At 49.8% G+C, this 13,682-nt stretch overlaps 3 protein-coding genes across 3 annotated transcripts; 1 reads left to right on the top strand and 2 right to left on the bottom strand.

The window, feature by feature from the left end:
- Nucleotides 1–1,237: 1,237 nt before the first annotated feature.
- Nucleotides 1,238–2,474, bottom strand: LOC131210338 (surfeit locus protein 6 homolog). Its single transcript, XM_058203570.1, has 4 exons — nucleotides 2,274–2,474; nucleotides 1,773–2,177; nucleotides 1,559–1,713; nucleotides 1,238–1,491 (listed from the first exon to the last, which is right to left on the bottom strand). The coding sequence occupies exons 1-4, from the start codon at nucleotides 2,374–2,376 to the stop codon at nucleotides 1,270–1,272; spliced, it is 885 nt and encodes a 294-aa protein (XP_058059553.1). The 5' UTR covers nucleotides 2,377–2,474; the 3' UTR covers nucleotides 1,238–1,269.
- A 300-nt stretch (nucleotides 2,475–2,774) lies between these two features.
- On the top strand, nucleotides 2,775–4,481 carry LOC131208387 (26S proteasome regulatory subunit 6B). Its single transcript, XM_058201122.1, has 5 exons — nucleotides 2,775–2,878; nucleotides 2,952–3,035; nucleotides 3,109–3,659; nucleotides 3,737–4,222; nucleotides 4,298–4,481. Exons 1-5 carry the CDS (start codon nucleotides 2,846–2,848, stop codon nucleotides 4,380–4,382), a joined length of 1,239 nt encoding a protein of 412 aa, XP_058057105.1. The 5' UTR covers nucleotides 2,775–2,845; the 3' UTR covers nucleotides 4,383–4,481.
- An 827-nt stretch (nucleotides 4,482–5,308) lies between these two features.
- Nucleotides 5,309–12,012, bottom strand: LOC131207010 (uncharacterized). The gene is made up of 4 exons (XM_058199616.1): nucleotides 11,733–12,012; nucleotides 11,479–11,658; nucleotides 6,089–6,204; nucleotides 5,309–6,010 (listed from the first exon to the last, which is right to left on the bottom strand). Exons 1-4 carry the CDS (start codon nucleotides 12,010–12,012, stop codon nucleotides 5,942–5,944), a joined length of 645 nt encoding a protein of 214 aa, XP_058055599.1. The 3' UTR covers nucleotides 5,309–5,941.
- Between the last annotated feature and the right edge of the window lie 1,670 nt (nucleotides 12,013–13,682).

Here is a 13,682-nt window from a genome sequence, read left to right as displayed (position 1 = left end):
GTTCATGTGCGTGTCGTGGCTGTGTTGGTGTCGTGCCGCTGCCAACTTTACAATCGGCCTCTCGCGCGGTGTCTCGCTCTCTTTCTCTCACACACCGTACCGATCTCCCGCTCTGTTACTTTCTTCGGTTCCCACGTGATGCTTTCTTCTCCGTCCTTTAAACTACAAATTCTCCCCGACCACGATGGAGACGCATGGTTCCTCTCACCCTCGCTCTCTCTCTCTCTCATTTCGTTTCTTTCTCATGTTCTCTCTCTCTCTTCCGCGTCGCCATTGGCAATCGATAGAGCAAGACAAGGCAGGCAACCGTACGGCCGAAGAGACTCGTGATGACGTCAGAGCCCAGCGGAGCCTGCTATGACGATGGCTCAAATTACTGGCCGTCTTCCCCTCGAAGCCGGGCTGCCGGTAACACGTTGCAGCATGCGCACCACTATCCGCTATCCGCTCGGTACACACGATGCCGTACACACCGTACCCGGCCGCGGTTTGACGTAAGCGGACAGCGTAAAACACACAAAGAGCGGCCTTCCGCTATGCTGCTGCTGTAACGGTGGCGTTGGGCTGCGGAAAGCAAACATGATAACGGAGCGGGGCTTTTCAGTCGGGGACTCTGCGTTTCGGAGGATGACAAACCGAGGGTAGGGTCTCTCCCGTCGAGCCGGGGCTTCCGGATTCGGTGGCTCCCCGGTGGCCCGTGGATGCAAAGTGCACTGGTATGGGCACGTTTCGCTTTGTTTGCTTATCTTTCCATGCTGCTTCGTCTGCTGCATTTACGTGTCGCGGCCAAGTCTTTGTGTGTGAGTCCGTTTAAAACTATTTGCTAGTAAAAATAGACACCCGCTAGCGTCTGCGCCGCCGTTGTTTACCCCGTGGTTGCCGTCATTTTGAGTTTTAAATATAAATAAGGAAAACAGACCAGACTGTTATCTAAATATAAAGCAAACAAGATGCCAACCGGTCTCTGGAAGACGGGTATCGCGGAATGTCACCGCAAGCAGCGTAGGACTTGTCGCTCTAGATAGTTAACGATACGGCCGGTAGTACCTGTTCGTTCCCGTGATGGCCATGTGAAGCGTTTCAACCGGATGACGTAGACAGAAGTCGTGCGTTGGAAGGGTGGGACATGAAACATACTACGCCTAAGCAAATATGCTCAAAGTTCATTCAACCTACGGTTCATACGGAGAGCAAGATTGTCTGTGTTTAAAGAAACGTGCAAAAAATCGTTCCTGTTAGCGCCCACACAGTGTGATGAGACGTGTATTTCTAGAACCCTGGTATGATGCGACCCTTTTTGGCCATCTTTTTTAGCTTATTGTTCTTCTTCTGCTTCGCACGCTCCTTGATGTTATCGGACCGCTTCTTCTGCCGATTGTCCTTCTGCTGTTCGACCTTGGCCTTGCGCTCTTTCCACTGTTCCTTCGATTTCTTGATCTGCTTCTTGCGTTCCTTTATTTTCTTCACCAGCAACTCTGCATTGTCTCGTACCTGGGAAATAATTAAGCGCGAATGTGTTACCCGTAACCTTGAAGAGCGTGGGCTATTTAAAACCTACCTTCTGGCCGACGGTTTTCGCCATGGCGCTGTCCCACGCTTGTTTCTTCTTCAGTTCGGCGTATTTTTCTAAATCGCCCGATTCCTTCAGCTCGTTCAGATGCTTCTTGTTGTCGATAACCTTTTTCAGCAGCTTCTTCTTATCCGTTTCCACACCTACGCGAAAAGAGAGTTTTCAATTTCGAATCTATCACCGAACCCGTCACCATCCGTACCTTTTTTCGGTTTATCGTGTTCATCCAGCTGGAACTTGGAGAAGACGATTTTACCCTCCGCATTGAAAGTCGGTGCCGGTTTCTTCTCCTTCTTCAGCACCAACGGTTTGTGTTCGATCAGTTTATTCCGCTTTTGCTCCTGCTTTGCGGATATCAAACTAATCCTCATCATCTTTTTCTTCATCATCTGTTCCTTCTTTAGCTTCTTCCGTTCCGATTTACTCGAGTCGGTGGTGTGTTTGTTTTGGCGAGCCAAGTGTTTGGCCATAATTTTGTTCTTCATCACTTCTACACGTGCTTCCAACTCTTCAGCGGTATCGGCCGGTTTGTTGGGTCCGTACGTGGGAAAGCTAACGGGCTCGTCAGCATTGTCGTCCAGCAGGTATTCCGAGCAGTCTTCGGCATCTGACAAAATGCCACAATGAAAACGAATAAAAGTCATTAAAAGTCGGAACGCCATGGAATCTACAAGCACGTGCCGCACTATCAATGGTTGCTTACCTGGGTTGGACTCCGGCAGCCGAAACAGAGCCATATAGAATTCCAGTTCATCGTTTATCGCCTGCAAACGCTCCAGCATCTCGCCGGAAACCTTTTTCCCCATCTTGCTGATGGGTTTACAAAGCTCGACACTACAATAACGATCAAAACGGGCTTACGAATCGCGAAAACAGATTCAATTCCACACGAGTTTCGGCATGCTCAATGTTTTGCTTTAGTTTGACAGCTATGCCGGTTGCTGCCGGGTTATGTCGACAAAGTCGACATAACAGTACTATTGAAGCGAAACAAAAAACGATGGTGTGTAATATCGAGCGTATAAATGCTACCACTTCTTTATCTAACTCCAGCTGAATAATTAATTGTTCACTTGTTCCTATTTCCTCCAAATGATTCGTAATATTTTACTTATTTAAAAAAATTGCGGCTTTGTTGGTATATAAACCTTGCGCTGCCAAACTCCTGCGAAGCTGTCATCGTTGCTAGCGCTTGATGAGTTTGTCAAAAATCGCCCGAGTCATTGCATCGCTTGTGTTGTCTTCATTTTTAATCTCCACGCAAAAGTAGCAAAAATGATCGACAGTGAGCTCGTTATTCCCGATAAGGTAAGCGCCCGAGCGTCACAGAGGTTTTTTCTCTTGCGATGGCTAATCGATATCCATTTTGCTACCGACATAGGACGAGTCCGACACGAGAACAATGAAGGACGCAGCAAACCCACTGGAGGAGCAGCTGGAAGAGGACCTTTACATCAAATACAAGGTAATTTCGCACTCATGGTGGATGTGCTTCGAGATTTTATTGACCTGGAACTTCCTTTGTTGGCGCTCAACAGAAACTGCAAAAAATGCTCGAGTTCCTTGAGGTGCAGGAAGAGTACATCAAGGATGAGCAGCGTAACTTGAAGAAAGAGTATTTGCACGCGCAGGAGGAAGTGAAGCGCATCCAGTCCGTACCGCTCGTGATTGGCCAGTTCCTGGAGGCCGTCGATCAAAACACCGGAATCGTGGGTTCGACGACGGGGTCCAATTACTACGTGCGCATTCTTTCCACGATCGACCGGGAGCTGCTGAAACCATCGGCCAGTGTCGCTCTGCACAAACACAGCAACGCGCTGGTGGATGTCTTACCACCGGAAGCGGACAGTTCAATCTCGATGCTGCAGCCGGACGAGAAACCGGACGTGCAGTACTCGGACATCGGTGGCATGGATATGCAGAAGCAAGAAATTCGAGAAGCCGTTGAGTTGCCGCTGACACACTTCGAGCTCTACAAGCAGATCGGTATCGATCCACCACGCGGTGTGCTCATGTACGGACCGCCCGGATGTGGCAAAACGATGCTTGCGAAAGCTGTGGCTCATCACACGACGGCAGCTTTCATTCGGTAGGTTCAATGCGGTTGTGGTTCGGAAGAAGAAGGTTAAAATTCATGCCTATCCGCTCCACTTTATTCGGTTACAGTGTCGTTGGCTCCGAGTTCGTGCAGAAGTACCTCGGCGAAGGTCCACGAATGGTGCGCGACGTGTTTCGTCTGGCGAAAGAAAACTCACCCGCTATCATCTTTATCGACGAGATCGATGCGATCGCCACGAAACGGTTCGATGCTCAGACCGGTGCCGATCGAGAGGTGCAGCGTATCTTGCTTGAGCTCCTCAACCAGATGGACGGGTTCGATCAGACAACGAACGTGAAGGTGATCATGGCCACCAACCGTGCCGATACGCTCGATCCGGCGCTGCTACGTCCCGGACGATTGGATCGAAAGATCGAGTTCCCACTGCCCGATCGTCGCCAGAAGCGACTGATCTTCTCCACCATCACCGCCAAGATGAACCTCTCGGAGGACGTAGATCTGGAGGATTTCGTGGCGCGTCCGGATAAAATTTCCGGTGCTGATATCAACGCTATCTGCCAGGAAGCGGGAATGCACGCGGTTCGGGAAAATAGGTGCGTATCGAAAGGAGTTTGGCGCGGGGTTCGACTATCAATATGTTAAATTTCGTTTGTTCTTTCCCACCAAAGGTATATCGTATTGGCAAAGGACTTTGAAAAAGGATATAAGAACAACATCAAGAAGGATGAAACTGAGCATGAGTTCTACAAGTAAACCGTCGGAGAGTGTCTGAAACTTTCTCCACAAGCTGTGGGACTGATAAATTTTCTTTTTCACTGTGTTTGAATAAAGATCATTTCATTTACATTAAAACTGTTTCGGATTCAAAAATGAAACAATCGGATTAATCGAACACGGACACTTCATTTATGAGACATTCAAGAGTGTATATATAATTTCTTCTTGTTGAACATCGACACACCGTAAAACTAGCTTCCGGCAGGTGGTATAGTTGCGTGTGGCGGCAAAACACGGTACGCGTGTATGCCACTCTGAAACCCAATCGGACCCGACATCTCAGCTGCGCCACGTGGAGTCCTAACTAACACCGGTCAAGTCTTTTTTGTTGGTTTATACGACTCGCCTTTTTAAGTTTATTTCATATTTTAGCTGCAACGACCGTTTATTTATGAATGCAAAAAATCTCAATTATTTATTAGCTTTGTGGTTTAAATATCTACTTTTGTTATCATTTTGTAACGTTTTACTCATCAACAACAAGCCTCGGCCAAATCGTACATGAAAACCGTTATTTTGTGTACAGCAACAGTGTTTAGGTAAGATAAAAGTAAATACGATAAATGTATATCTATATAATTACTACATGTAAATGTATAATTGTACAGTACGTTAACAGGGTTATCTGTTCTCATCGTCACCATGTTAGCCTCTCATTGATGTTTCAGTTTAAAATATGCCCGTATAGCGCCGTCTAACACACTGTTTACCTACCGTTCGCAACCCGTTCCACGTTATTATTGCGTTTTGGAAAACATTCGTTACACATCTGTTCACGTTTTAGCTACAACACTGATCAGAATTGGCACACCTTTAGCTAAAGCATTTTTTCTATTTATATAGCTAACAGAACGCCCGAAACCGCATGCTGTATGTTGAGTACAAAAGCACTACCACCCGTCGTACGTCGTTACTTCATGGCGCATCCTCCGTGGCACGGTTCAAGCAAAACCCTAAGCGTGTATCAGTCGAAATCGAAACCGTAAATCAGGACACTGTCGCGCCCCGCTCCGCTGTTTGGTGTGTAATATTTCTTGTTGGCGTTTCCGGTACGTCCGGTCGGCGGAAGGAGTCTAAATTTCATAGTCGCTTATTGTCTGCGCGTGGGTCAGCGTCGTCCAGAGCGGTGCCCGGATACCGTCGCACACTTCCCGCTGCCGTTGCAGAGTTTTACGCTTCGCGCCCGTCTTAAACGAACTGCCGGTTCGGGAGGTCCGTTTCGGTTCCTCGGTGCTGCTGGCGGTCTCACCGGTTTGACCACCGGGTCGCCCCAGGCCAGTGAGATTTGTTTCGCTGTGTGAAACGGCCAACCGTTTGTGTTTGGTGTTGCGGAATCGTTTCCGTTTGCCACGCACCAGATCCAGCACCGTGTCGTCCCGATCGTTACCATAGCTACCGAGTGGTGGCGGCAAAACACTGATCGCTCCACTGATGCTCGTATAGCTTCTAATCGAGGCAGGCCTACGGATGTGGGGCGCCGGTTCGAGCACTCCGACCAGTTCCTCCCCGCGGAACCGGATCGGACTTTCGTCCTGCTAGCAGTGGTCGGTGTCCGATTCCGGAGCCGAGTCGGTCAGCAGCATCTTGGCAGCGGGCGAGTCGAGCTGAAGAGAAGTAGGAGAAAGTGGAAAACTTCGTCAAACAAGAATCTAGACCTGAGCTGGCAGGAAGACGCGGCTTACCTGAGTGCTACCGTGCGTGTCACTTCTTTCCTCGTATACTGTGTCGAGGTCGAGGGAAGGATACCCTCGGCTCAGACTGTCTCTGGACTGCAGCAATATTGACCGCTGGCTGTTGACTGTGGGAAAATTCAATCAATCATTGAAAAGGATGATCAATGGACGGCAGGGCTAGAGATTTCCAGTAGAAGGTTTCCAGTCCATTTACTTGTAATTCGATTAGATCGCATGTTCAACCTTTTGATGCTAGAGTTGGTTTGTGGAGGCAAAAGAAACCTGATAAAATTACGCTTAACATAAAATAACGACACACGCCAAACAAACGTGGCCTCGAGTGTAGGGTTTCACTCACGCCAATTTGTAGAGTCAAAACACGTACCGAATGACGATCTTGTTCTTCGAATCCTAATAATCTCCTGTATGGAGTAAACAAGGCGGCTTCGGCACAAACAGACCCGAACACGGGCCTTGCGTTGCGTTGTTTGCATTGCTTTGGCACCGTGGCCACGTGGGAGTCGCGGGTGAAGAGCGCGCCCGAGTCAACATCCAGCCAACGGACTCCAATCAACATTCCGTAACCGAATTGCCAACATAATGCTGATGTGGCAGATAGAAAAGTAAAATGACGGTTAGGATACGGGAAATGTGGTTGTCCTCTACTCGAACCAGATAATCGGTTGGTTTCCAATTTCATTTTATGAACCTCTACAGTTCTGAGCGCCGACTCAAACCCATCATTGAACTTGAGCGAACCGCAGATTTTTATTTTTAGCGAATTATCGATTTCATTGTTTATGGCGCACTTTTGCACTCAAGCCACGCGAAAAAAGGCCGACCACAAATCAATGAAAACAAAAGGAAAATCAATACTGGTGGGTCGGTGTTCGTGACATCAGTAAAACCACATAAACCAGTATTATCTAAGCTTTAGAATGAATGGTTTTGATCGGAATGACGGAAAACGGTAACGGAAGAATGTGGCGGCCCAGGCGCTTATCGTTCATCCCCACAGAGCGCCAAAAGGTAGGCAATCTACGTTCCATTTGGTGCACACAGTTCCCTGTTATTTTTGGTGGCTTTTTCCTCCGGGAATTCAATCTAAAATTTAAATACAGAAACATAATTCCATATTAAAAGAGAAAAAAAATAAACGCACCATAAATTATTCTCGCATCCGGCCGAAAAACCCTCGCTGCTAGCATTTTGCATCCGTTTCCAGAGCCGTTCCCTCAGAAATCCAGTTTATTCCAACTCTGCTCACTCCGCAAAACGGTCATATTAACAAAACGGATGCGCGAATGGGTCCTACCATACTCGGTGCTCGTACCGGCAAACTCAGCACAGAGTACATTTTTGCATAAATGATTATGATAAGCAAAACTCGTCGCACAGCAAGGGCAGAATAAGCGAAATCAAATCGCTGCCGAGGAAATCGTATCAGTTGCTTGGTTAGGGATTATTTCCATCTCATTTCCAAAAGTCTTCGTTCGGCGCACGGACACCACTTTTCGACGAAGAGTCTCCATGAATAATGACCACATTTGGGTTGCGCCTCCCACGGCGGGGATTTGTTGAAAACTGTTAATCTTTCCGAACGTGCCTCATTCCGATTCTCCGGCGAGAGCACCCGAATTGCCTGGCGAGGGCCAAAGACCAAACGAAATTACTATTTACATCCAGACAACGATAACACCCACTCCGGTCACGGCTTCTGTGGTCGAAGCGCTTAATCCTCTGACCACGTAAAGGACGCTAAATGTGGCGCAAATCACGACCTCATTCGGACGCCTAGCTCGTTTCGCACGCTTTCCGCTGGCCGGCCCCAGCTCGTCTTTAATTTGTCTATTTATTTATTTGCTCAACTAACGCGGCACAGAACTATTGATAGCGGTGCTTCCGCGGAAGAAAGCCCAAGAGAGTAAATAACACAAACGCGAATCACACCGGGTTCCCAGAAGAAAGCATGACCGATCGGAGGGTGTCTTGATGTGGTCTCCGCGACGCCTCGACCTCGCGAGAGTCAGCGGCACCTTAAACGACTGCAGCTGTTGCTGCCAGCCCGCAGTGTGCTCGGTGGCCTCGGTAATTGCCATTTCGGTACCGCAGGCTGTCAGAGCTGGCGTGTCCCGTGCCCTCCGCGGCCTATCGTGACTGCGTGACTGCGTTTTTCCTTCATCATCATTGCTGTCATTATTATTATGCGGGGCCACTCGCGCCACATCAAACGGCGCCAGCCATAATGAAGCGTGAATCAATTATTTATTTATACACTCATTTATTTATTTATTTACACATTCATCTTCAGGAGGGCCGGGCTCTGGGAGCAGCACTTTTCCCTGTCGAACAGGCTCACATGAAGCCCGCAACGGCCACGATACTGATGGGTGGGTGTGAAGCCCTCGTAGAGGCCTGGCGCATAAATTGCGCATATAAAAGCGACGGAATTGAAAGAACAACATGAAAGCTTGGGCCTTTATCAGACAAATCACAGGTGTGACTCACGGTCACGGGTATAAAGTATCGGTTTGTAACAACCGATTTCTAGGTCTCTCTTGATGTGATTGCAACTTTTGTCCCATTCTTTTTTAAACCACAGACTACGGAACTACGGTTCATTTCAGCTATCTTGACAAATGTACCATCATTACATTTGTTGTGTAATGGATTCAATTTGCGGTTTTTGCTACTTCTTTACCAGGCGATCTTCGCGGAGGCTGGACGATGAAGGTTACACCGATCAATCGCCAGTTGGTGGCTAAGGATTCAGAAAAATCCTCGAAATTCCTTAATCCAAAAATCCTTATTTGATCCCTGAAGTCAGTTATTGATGTCTCAATATTTAATTCTCTGAGTTCAACGTTACTTTTTGTCATTTACTCATTTAAATTCATCAAAGTTTTTCGAAAACTTTGCTCTTAAAATGTAAATTTTTCACAAACTTGCGTTAATTGCATTAACAAGGGAATAGGATCTTGATTCGCAGGACACACTCTCTGTATTTTCGATCCTTTGGAAATTTATAAAAATTACTATTATTCAAAAAAAAAATTCAACATCTCTCTTTCCTTTTTAAATAATCCCTTTTTGAGACCATTACACTTCTCTTCTTATCGAAACGTGTTCTCCGAAGTGGCAATTTTCGCTTAATGCAATGAAGAAAAATGCCCTGATGACCTTCTTTGGCAAATAAGGTAGCTCTGTCGCATTAGATAAGTTCCTGCCGAAAAATCCGAATGAATTTGAAACTGTTTAGAAGCTTTGTTGGAACTATTCTGGTCACGACCCGACTCTGCAACCTTTCCAATTGACTCGAGAACCCGAACCCTGTCTGCTTGAGTTGACCCGACCGCTGTGTGATTTGGACACAAAGTCACGCTGTTAACGAATTGACAAAGTTTCAATCGCCTGAATCGCTATCTTAAAAGTAACGCCCCGGAGTGGGCCGACCACAGATTCGCGTTACTCGCCACAGGCCCAATAAATAAACAAACGATACAATTCCAATAAATCAACCCGCAATGGGCGCAATGTCGAAAGCCATAGCGCGCCGAAACGAGTATCAATTCATTTGGGCCGGCCAGCAGTTAGCACAAGTGGAGCGTAAGTGTGATCGCCAGTGGCCAGGATCAACTTTTTTCTCCTGTCCGCCTGTCTGCCTGCCTCCCGGGGTAATGAGAAAACGATTCTGGCATCCTTCAAAGTGGACCCCCGACCGAACCGACCGATACCGAAGAAGCCGGTGGCCGAAGTTTTGGTGATACGATTATTTACTCGCCCCGGACCGGGGCGGTCCTTCGAACGAGTTGAGCGTGTTGAGCGCCAAATCGAATCACTCTAATCCGCTAATGCACATTCGGTGTTATGTTGGTCCCGGCACGGTGACCTCTGCCAGATGGTGGACTTTTGTTTTACTCGTCTGTTTTCGCTGCGTGTGGTCGGCCGTCCAGCGCCAAACGGAGAACGCGAGGGTGTCCTTGATTTTCTAAACACCAACCATCGCTGGACCATCTTTTAGCCCGCGCGATTGCTGGAACTTTCTCGGCCGGCCGGTCGACCGGTGGCAAAGTGGTTTATAATTGGAAAGCCTCGGCAACTCGGGAAATGTGGCCCGATTCGGGGCCACGGCAACGTTTCAATCACGGACGTGAACGGACGGCCTCCCCCAGCAGTGTCCTGTCGTGCGTCCTGCCCGATCCTATTTATAGGCTCGGCTTGGCCGACATTGTTTTGCCCACCACTCATCTCGCAAATGGCTTCATTAGGTGCCGCCCGGGCACTGCTCGGGCCGATCATTTGTCGTGGGCCGCTTCTCCTATGCAATTTATGACTCGGGTGGGGTTCGTTAGCACCGACAGCAGACAACCCCCACCGAGAAACATGGCCCCCGGGAGGCTCCGTGTTAATCCAACCAGAAGCGAGAAGGTCTTCCTCCGTTGGCTCATGATAATAAATCTCAATACACAATACACAATCCCCGGCCCGGCTGAGTTATCTACCATTAAGTGTGATTCATGGCCCAATATTCAAACTAACCCTTTTCGCCCGCCAACTGGTGCCAGCCAAGAAGGTGTCGCTTGTGGAGCGCAGCACACTGCACCATGTTGCGGGCCGTGTCGGGTGTCCTTCGTCAATCTCAAGCATCGGGGGGCCACACCTAATCTGTCGCTTAGGCAGTCGACGACGACACTGGTGACAATGGGCGACATCTAATTCGACGCCTCCGAGAGACCGAAGACCGACCGACGTCTTGATGCGGCCGAAAAGTCCGGAAACTATTGATTCAACCATGGCGCAAAGTTCGCCGAGGCAGCGAGTTTGTCGTGGCCAAATTTAATTAATTATTTTCATTCGACGCCCGAAAGTGTGGCCGAAAGTTTTGGCCGTCTCGAAAGTGTGTTTCCGATGGCGACGCCGACGCCGACGGTTAGAAGGAGTTACCACCACAAGCCACACATCCGCCACGCACGGCTTCCCGGTCGCGTCTCTCTCTCGCTCTCTCTCTGAGGTCCACATAGGCAAAGTCTGTGATGGTGTGAAACTTATCGGCCCCCCCCGCACCAAACTGAAGGCAGGAAGTTTGTTGCGTAACGCGCTTTTGGCAGCTTCCGGCCAGCCTTGGACGATGGCGTCTATAAATTCGGTCTCAAGAATTCGCTCGCTCGAGGCGGAGCTATAAATTGTGTTGCCTCCGGAATGGGCCACCGGCATCCGATGGGACGGATGGGATGGATCCGACGGAGAAACTATGCGCCGGAACAATTTCTACCGCCCTTCGGCCCACGTGAGATGCCAACTCCCTTCAACTTGTCAGTGTTACCGGCCGGCAGTGGGGAAGCAGAAAATAGAACAAGGACAAGGACATCGTAATTTACCACTACGCCACAGGTACTTACGGTGGTGCGAGTTGAAGCGCACCAGCGTGATGGTGTTCGCCTTCAGGTCGAAGTTCCGCCGTCGGTCACGTTCGCGCGCTATCTTCGCGCGGCGCCGCAGACAGCAGATGACCAGCAGCGCGAAGATGGGGAAGCCCACGATGCAGGACAGGATCGGGACGACGATCGTTTCCGGTGAGACTGTCGGCCAAGGCGAACAAGCGGATAAGCACGGTAGCCTTTCAAGGGCGGACACGAGCCCGGCAACAACTCACCTGTTGGGTAGATCAATATGTCCACCTTTCGTGCCGGCGCCTCACTGGTGGTGGTGAGTGTTGGCGAAGTGGCTCCACCAGCGTGTGGCAGCGATAGAGTAACGTGCAGCCGGGTTGTGCCGTTAACTGGTCGACCGGCCGTCGTCGGGCTGATCTCTTCATTCCGGGTGCCCAATTTCGACGAAATTGGCTTCGGCTCGGACGTGCCTTCGTAGGACACGCTGCTCCCCCCGGTGGCCACTCCACGGTGGGGGCCCGTGCTCTGCAAACGCTCGACCATCGTAACCCGCTCGCTGGTGGATCCTTCCAGTTGAAGTAACATTCTCGGTTCTCGGAGAGCAATCTCTGCAATTTACTGCCCCAGAGACCGCCAAATCAGCTCATTGATCGGGTCCGTGCTTGGCTGAGTGGATTAGCATGAAGACGAGTGGCGCTTCTTTCTGCAGGACACTGAAGTACCAGCGATTGCTAGGGTGCTTTGCATACCCAGCAAATTTCCAAATCCAACGCCCCAAATTGGTCGTCCAGAACCGAGGGTTAGGATAACGCCAAAAGGGCACTGGCCGGTATTCCAGCAGGCGGTTCCTGTTTTATCCCGTTTTTATACCTTCACAGCAACCCCCAACAGCAGCCACCGCCGACAGAGAAGCGATAAGCCACTTGAACACTTCAACCGGAAGCGCACGTGCTTTGGCGCAAATGGTTTATTATTTTGTGTAGCCCTGACCCCACACTAACGAACACTTTTATGGCACACAAATACGGGTCCTGGAGGAAGTGGGCGTGCAACGGCACACGGACCACCGGAAATCGGTTACGAGGTACCGGGCACCTCCATCGGACGGACCGAACCGGGCGTCCACGGAATAACAAGTAAACACACAAGCACACGTGAGGGGCACACTAAACAACAAGCCTGTTAACTTTTAGCCAACAGCCAAAGTTGGCCACACATGTTGTCCACACGGGCCGAGTCGCGGGCCGATGCCGGAAAAGTTATATCACGCAAAGTTGCAACCCGTGTGCCGCAACCGACCGAGTGACTGCCGCCTGACTGCTGCCATCAGGTGGGTTGAAGCCGCGGTTCTTCGGATGTCTCTCTATCGCACACGCACACACGAATGGGGACACATTCGAGACGAGGGCCACTCAAAAGTGAGCCAAATGTAGCCAACCGGGAGTTTGAACGGGAGAGAGAGAGAGAGAGAGCGATAGACGAGCGAGAGAAGGAGCGCGAAAGCCGAACCGAACGCTGCTGTAACTACTACTGTTTGCGCCGAGTACTCAATCCGAACGTGTAACTACAGGGGGTTGGCGATATTTAAAAAAAAAACAACACACAAAAATTCATAACACAGCGAACGAAGGGAACGAATGCCGGTCGGGACACTGTTGGGTTGTTCACAAAATCGATTGTAATACACACAGGACGCGCGCCACTAAACCCCAACACCGAACGAAGCGTGGAGTGACAGAGAGCGAAGAGAAAGGCAGAACGAGAGAGAGAGAGAGAGAGACAGGCAGAGAGAGAGGCGGCGGATGGAGAACGAGCTCCAGCGCTGGCAGCAGTCCAACAGCTACTAGAGCCCTAGTGCCGCCGCCGTCGCCTACTAACGTGCCGTCCGTTGACGCGTAGTTAGTATAGTAGCCACCAAAAAACCCGCGCTGACCCTATGCAGGAAGTCGGAGAGCGAGAGCGAGAAAGAGAGCCCCCACAGAGAGAGAGCGAGAGAGAGCGAGCGTGAGTTGCTACATTCCGAATGTTTGTTGCAAAGCGGGAAACAATTTTTCCGCCACATTGCCACCTTCTCGGGCCTCTTCATCCTCGTCGTTGGCGGCGTTGCTGATAATCTCAACTCTCAAACGGACCACACATACACACATAAACCTCCCCATTGCAAGGGTCCCTTTGGTGGACACAGTGCGCCACACGTTTTCGCCGTCACATGG

The sequence above is a fragment of the Anopheles bellator genome, chromosome 2 (assembly GCF_943735745.2).
Source record: "Anopheles bellator chromosome 2, idAnoBellAS_SP24_06.2, whole genome shotgun sequence".
NCBI lineage: Eukaryota > Metazoa > Arthropoda > Insecta > Diptera > Culicidae > Anopheles > Anopheles bellator.
The sequence above is the reverse complement of the archived record's forward strand: the minus strand, read 5'-3'. Positions and strand labels throughout refer to the sequence as shown.